Source organism: Elephas maximus, chromosome 7, assembly GCF_024166365.1.
Source record: "Elephas maximus indicus isolate mEleMax1 chromosome 7, mEleMax1 primary haplotype, whole genome shotgun sequence".
Lineage (NCBI taxonomy): Eukaryota > Metazoa > Chordata > Mammalia > Proboscidea > Elephantidae > Elephas > Elephas maximus.
In genome coordinates this window covers 62,453,603-62,459,657 of record NC_064825.1, presented here as the reverse complement: position 1 = coordinate 62,459,657, position 6,055 = coordinate 62,453,603, and the positions used below count along the sequence as shown (strand labels likewise).

Sequence of the window (6,055 nt, the reverse complement as noted above, 5' to 3'; positions counted from 1 at the left end):
CCATTCCTTTTGTTATTCTAATCAGTTCCTTTTTTTTATTCTTTAGCTTTAAAACCACCTTAAATGCATTTTTGGAAAAATATAAAAAGGAAAATCATCATGTGTTGAATTTTCTGATGTTTTTGCCAATAACAATAAATGCATACATATATATATATATAACTGCATATCAGCATGTGAAGAAAAATATATATTTATCATTACATGTTCATATGCAATGGCACTTGAATGATATCTTTATTTATGACTTTCCATATGTGTGTTAATGAAAACGGAGCCATGAAATTTATAACTTCTTTAATGCAATTTTTTCATCACAGAGCTTTTTTCATACCAGCTACATTGTCTCATGGATTCCCTGGTGGATGGGAACCACACTGCAGTAACAGGGTTCATCTTATTGGGCTTAACAGAAGATCCTACCTTTCGGGTCGTCCTCTTCATGGTCATCCTGTGCATCTATCTGGTGACCATATCTGGCAATCTCAGCACACTCATTCTGATCAGAATCTCTCCTCAGCTCCATCATCCTATGTATGTTTTCCTGAGCCACTTGGCTTTGACTGACATAGGCTTTTCATCCTCTGTCACACCCAATATGCTTGAAAACTTCCTGGTGGAGACAAATACAATCTCCTATTCTGGATGTGCGATCCAACTTGGATCAGCTGCTTTCTTTGGGACGGTTGAGTGCTTTCTTCTGGCTGCCATGGCCTATGATCGCTTTGTAGCAATCTGTAGCCCACTCCTTTATTCAACTAAAATGTCCATGCAAGTGTGTGATCAGTTATTGTCTGTGGCCTATGTAGGTAGTTTTCTCAATGCTTCCTCCTTTACGATTTCCTTCTTTTCTTTATTCTTCTGTGGACCAAATCAGATCAATCATTTTTTCTGCGACTTTGCTCCTTTAGTTAAGCTTTCCTGTCGTGATGTCAGTATCCCTGCAGTGGCCCCCTCATTTTCTGCTGGCTCCATCATTGTGGTCACAGCCTTTGTCATAGCCATCTCCTACATCTACATCCTCATCACCATTCTGAAGATGCGTTCCACTGAGGGCCGCCACAAGGCCTTCTCCACCTGCACCTCCCACCTCACTGCAGTCACTCTGTTCTATGGGACCACTACATTCATTTATGTGATGCCCAAGACCAGCTACTCTACTGACCAGAACAAGGTGGTGTCTGTGTTCTACATGGTGGTGATCCCCATGTTCAACCCCCTCATCTACAGTCTCAGGAATAATGAGATTAAGGCTGCTCTCAAGAGACAGCTTGGCAGAAAAATATTCTCTTAACAAAACCTCTGATTTTGTACAGTTTGATGCAATAATATACCGTTAATGAATTATGAAGAGAAATTTGGTTCCTGTGGGCAAAATATATGTGCATATAATTAGCCAGTATGGGGCTTATAGTATATGCGGGCGTGGATCTTCAGATAGTAAATCAGAGACACTAGTGAGTTAGCTTTCATAAATTAAATTCTATTTAGAATTAAGAATCACAAATTGGTTCACATGAGAAAAATCTTAATCTGCTGAAAATCCTTCTTATGTTTTATTCATATATTATTTTTCACAGAAATTCTATGTCGTAAGTTAGGGTTATTGTATTGCCAAACCTTTAAAGCTATGTTCATTTTCAACAGCAGATTATGCTGAGTTGAGCCTGATAACCCTAGTTGTTCATTGACTGAGTACCTTTTAAGGGGAAATAACAAAGTAGAACCACACAGGAAAATTGCTAAACACTTGGTGCTTGGAGAAATCGTATCTCCTGGAGTTGGTCTTTGTGGACTCTTAAAATTCCAGCCTGTGTTTCTGGATTCTGACTCTGGCTTGGATATAAGGGGTCCCCAATCTAAGAGGATGAGAACACCCTAACTAATCTGTGAATTGCTCAATCAGATCAGAAGAGATGACTTCCTCTGAGGGAATTAATAAGGTTCCCAAACTCATCAGGCACAGAGCAGAGTAAAATCAAAAAAGGATTTCCAGGAGAATCCAGCAAGCTGGATGACATTGAGTCTGAGGAAGAAACTCTTGGAGGAATTTATGATCAGGCCCACATCCTGCTCATAAAACTCCAGAGGACCGGACTGTTTCTCAGTAGAAATAGTGCCTGCCTCTCTGGACAGGCTAAATTCACCTCTATATCCTGATGACTGCGACACTTATTTCTGTTTCCTGTCCCCACTTAAGGATTCAAACACAAATTGCATCTTTTTGTAAACAGAATCACACGGCATGTCTTATTCAGGTTTTTCTAGTGAAACGGAACCCGTAGAAAGAGAAAAAAAAAAAGAGAGAGAGAGCAGACTTTTGAGCCTTTTGTTCCAGCAACTGTAGGTTCGGTCATTTTAAGCAACTCTAATGGTGAACACAGCTAAAGGGAGAGAAGAAATTGGCCCACATGGTTATGGTAGCTAAACCTTTTGCCATCAGTCGATTGAGACTCATGGTGGTGCCATGTGTTATAGACTAGAACTGCTCCATATGGTTTTCTTGGATGTAATCTTTATGGAACCCAATTGCCAGGTGTTTCTTCCACAGCACTGTTGGGTGGGTTAGAATTATCAACTGTTAGGTTAGTAGCCGAAAGGAAACTCTTTGTACTACCCAGGGCCATATATATATTCTCGAATATATGTAAAGATCCTCATTGTGGTCGACTTGATTTCAACTAGACTGCCTCATAGAGTTTCCAACACTGTAATCTTTATGGAATGGACTACCACATTGTTTTCCTGCTGAGTTGATGGTGAGTTCACACTGCCAACCATTTGGTTAGTAGATAAGTGCTTAACCACTGTGCCACTAGGGGGAGAGAGAGAGATTGATTTTGAGAAACTGGCTGGTAGGATTAGGCAGGCTAGGAAGTCCACAATCCATAGGTCAGTTAAAAGGCTGGAAATTCCAGCAACGTCTATTTACAGTGTTGAAGCTAAATCCTCCTTCAGGAAACCATAGTTTGCTTATAAGGCCTTCAACAGATTGGATGAACTACATCCATATTATGGAGGGTTATTTGTTTAGTTTAAGGTCAATCGATTAAATGTTAATCACATGTAAATATCTTTATAGCAACATCTAGACTAGTGTTTGTCCAAAGAACTGGGCACCATGGCCTATTTATGTTGACATAAAATTAATCATCACAGAGCATTATTCATTTCATTCATTCAAAATTATACTCAGTGCTTCTAATATCTCTGGTAGTATGTAGGCTCTTGGAAGTATAAGTGATAAAGTTGTCAGCCTTCCTGATATTAATATTCTAGCAGAGGAGACAGGCAACAAAAATAACATGTACCTGATACAGACTACTAGAAGTTAGTGAGTGTACAAGAGAAAGAAAAAGCAAAGCAGAGTAAAGAAGACTGGCATTTCAGTGTAGACCTTACTGAGAAGGTAATAGCTGAGCAAAGGATCGAAGTAGGCAAAGATACTTTATGCTAGCTGTTGCCTGTGTACACACATACAATTGACCTTTGAGGATTCTGTTCCAGCAAGGGTAGGCTTGGAATTTTAATCAACTCTCATGATGAACACAACTAAATAAGCTTGATGAAATATTAAATACTCCATAAAATCACACTAGAGATTACAGGATAAGTGAGAACCAAAAAAAAACTTTGATTACCCAAAGAAGTGAGCTCAGCACTCACAAATGCTTTTATAATGAGGAGATTTGACAAGTAGAAGAAAAAGCTAAGAACTGGGGCTGTGGATTTAGTGCTCTTTTGCAGTGAGAGCAGCAGAGCTCAAAGCCTCGGGCATGTCCAGGTGAGAAGTCTAATTCATACGCCTCATATACACCGTGATGGTATGGAGAAACCTGAAGTAAACAAGCCTTTGTACAAATTTGAAGCCCTGGAAATCTAGGGAAAGTCGAGCCTGGAACTTGGGTTAAGGTGGTCTAAGACAAGGTGACTTGAACATCCTATCTGGAGAAAGGTCTTCATTCCAAGTCTTTATTTTTCCTGCCAAGAATTACAACCATCAAAGAGTGAAAAATAATGTCCAATGTAAAAGGAAACAAGAGACTAAACATGGGAACCAGTAGGAACAGCAGACCACAGAAACAGAATCACTAAGACTAAGATAAGGGAATTAACAGAGACTAAAAAAAAAAAAAATTTTTTTTTTATAATACCGCTAAGCTTGAAGAATTAAAAGAAACTTAAAAATAAATATAATCAAGCCAATGAAATACTAGCAAATCAAATCAAAAAAACATATCAAACAATTATACTCTATGATCAAGTGAGATTTATCCCAGGAATGCACAGGTGGTTCAACATTAGAAAATCAATCAATGTAATACAGCAAACTAATAGAACAAAGGAAAGGACCACTTCTTCATCTCAATCAATACAGAAAAGGCATCTGACAAAATTCAACACCGTTTCATAATAAAAACAGCAAAAAAGATAGAATTTTAAGGGAAATGAATTTCTTTGTGTAGCCTTGTGCCTTGCTTCGGCATAAAAGACGAGAGAGATAGGAAGAAATCAGCTTGGGAGATTTTTTTCCTGAGCCCTAAGGATTTGTTACAGTTTCCCTTATCAGAGTTATCCAGGGAAGAAGCTAGTCCTTCCAGTAGAAATGTCAGTTATGCAAATAGATGAAGCCACTTGAGAGGGGATTAGTCAGTTTATTCCAGTGAGGGGATTGGTCAATTATGCAAACAGGGTGTGAAAATCTGCCCAATGAGATTGAGCCACTTACTATATAAGTGCCCACCTGACAGAGGTTGAGCGGTTACCTCACTACATCAAGAAGAGCCTGAAGTGGAGTGTGTGTTTTGGGCCCGGGGTTCCTGTGCTGAGAACCTCATAGACCTAGGAGACAGAGAGAGCTTTAACACTGAAGAGCAGTGTGAGAATGCATGGTCAGCTTCCTGGCCCATGGAGCGAGGTGGCTACAGTGCACTTACCAGCCCATGGAACAAAAGAAATGAGGGCCTTCAGGTAGGAGGCTTGCTGCTGTAGTGGGGTGCCTCTAGGCACTTGTTGGTGGAGTGAATAAGCTCCAGGACAGGCATGAGGAGGAGCAGAGGCCAGACCCAGGGGAAGCAGAGGCCACGCCAGCAGAGGCAGAGGTAGAGGCCAGGCCCCGGCTCTGAGAGTGAGGAGGTGGTAGCACCGGCCAAGCAGAAGGTGTCCTGATTGAAAAACTATATCCTGAGTTATTCCTGTTACTTCTCTCTATGTGGACTTTAAACCTTAAAACTGAGGTACTGGTATAACTGAAATGGATGACTTCAGGCCTAAATTAAAACTCCATTCTGAATTAAACTGTAATCTTCACTTCTACTGTTCTAAATAGAAAATTCAGCCTTTTTGTCAAAATTTAACTTCTTGGGACACAAAGGGAGCAAGAGTCAGGCTATACTGCACTGAGCTTGTGTTGGTTCTTTCCATCTCTTTTGACTTCTGCTGTGCGTCCTATTACCTCCCCCTCCTTTGTCTGGAGCACCTGGATCCTTGTGCATCTTTGCTTCTTCCTGAAAGGCTGTGAAGCCATGCTCGACTGGCAAACCACACCCCTGGCCCACGACACCATGCTGGCGGGATTCCTGGGGCTTTTTTATTTTTTTCCTCATTTTGCTTTGTTCTGTTTGTTTGTCTTCTTTTTCATTACACAGCTTGGGAGTCCCTTCTAGCCCGGCTGCACTGTACAGTGTAGGAGTCACTCCACCACTATGCGCAGCCCCATAAGAGGGGTGCATGGGGGTGTTTCTTTGTTGTTTTTTTTTTTTTCCTTTTCTCTTTCTTCTTCCTTTCTATCTTTCTTCATTTATCAGTTCTTATCTCTATACACTTATTTTCTTTTCCTGTCTCCTGAATACCTGGTGTTGTATGACATGTATATCCCTTCTAGCCAGGCTATACTGCACAGCCTGGGAGCTGCTTCCACAGTCTTAGCATTCCCACCGCTGGGACTTGGGGAATCCTGGAGACTTTTCTTTGTTTTCTTTTCCAAATTTTCATCTAGCTATTTTTTTTCCTTCTGTTGCCCTTTTTCTTTAATTTTCCCTTTCATTTTTCTCCA

General features: G+C 40.5%; 1 protein-coding gene across 1 annotated transcript; it reads left to right on the top strand.

Annotated features, from left to right (window-relative positions):
• The first annotated feature begins 348 nt into the window (after positions 1 to 348).
• Positions 349 to 1,294, top strand: LOC126079428 (olfactory receptor 502-like). The gene has a single exon (XM_049890420.1). The coding sequence runs from the start codon at positions 350 to 352 to the stop codon at positions 1,292 to 1,294; it is 945 nt and encodes a 314-aa protein (XP_049746377.1). The 5' UTR covers position 349.
• The last annotated feature ends 4,761 nt before the right edge of the window (positions 1,295 to 6,055 follow it).

Coding starts and splice junctions, on each gene's coding strand:
- LOC126079428 (XM_049890420.1), top strand. CDS start 350: ATGGATTCCCTGGTGGATGGGAACCACACTGCAGTAACAGGGTTCATC.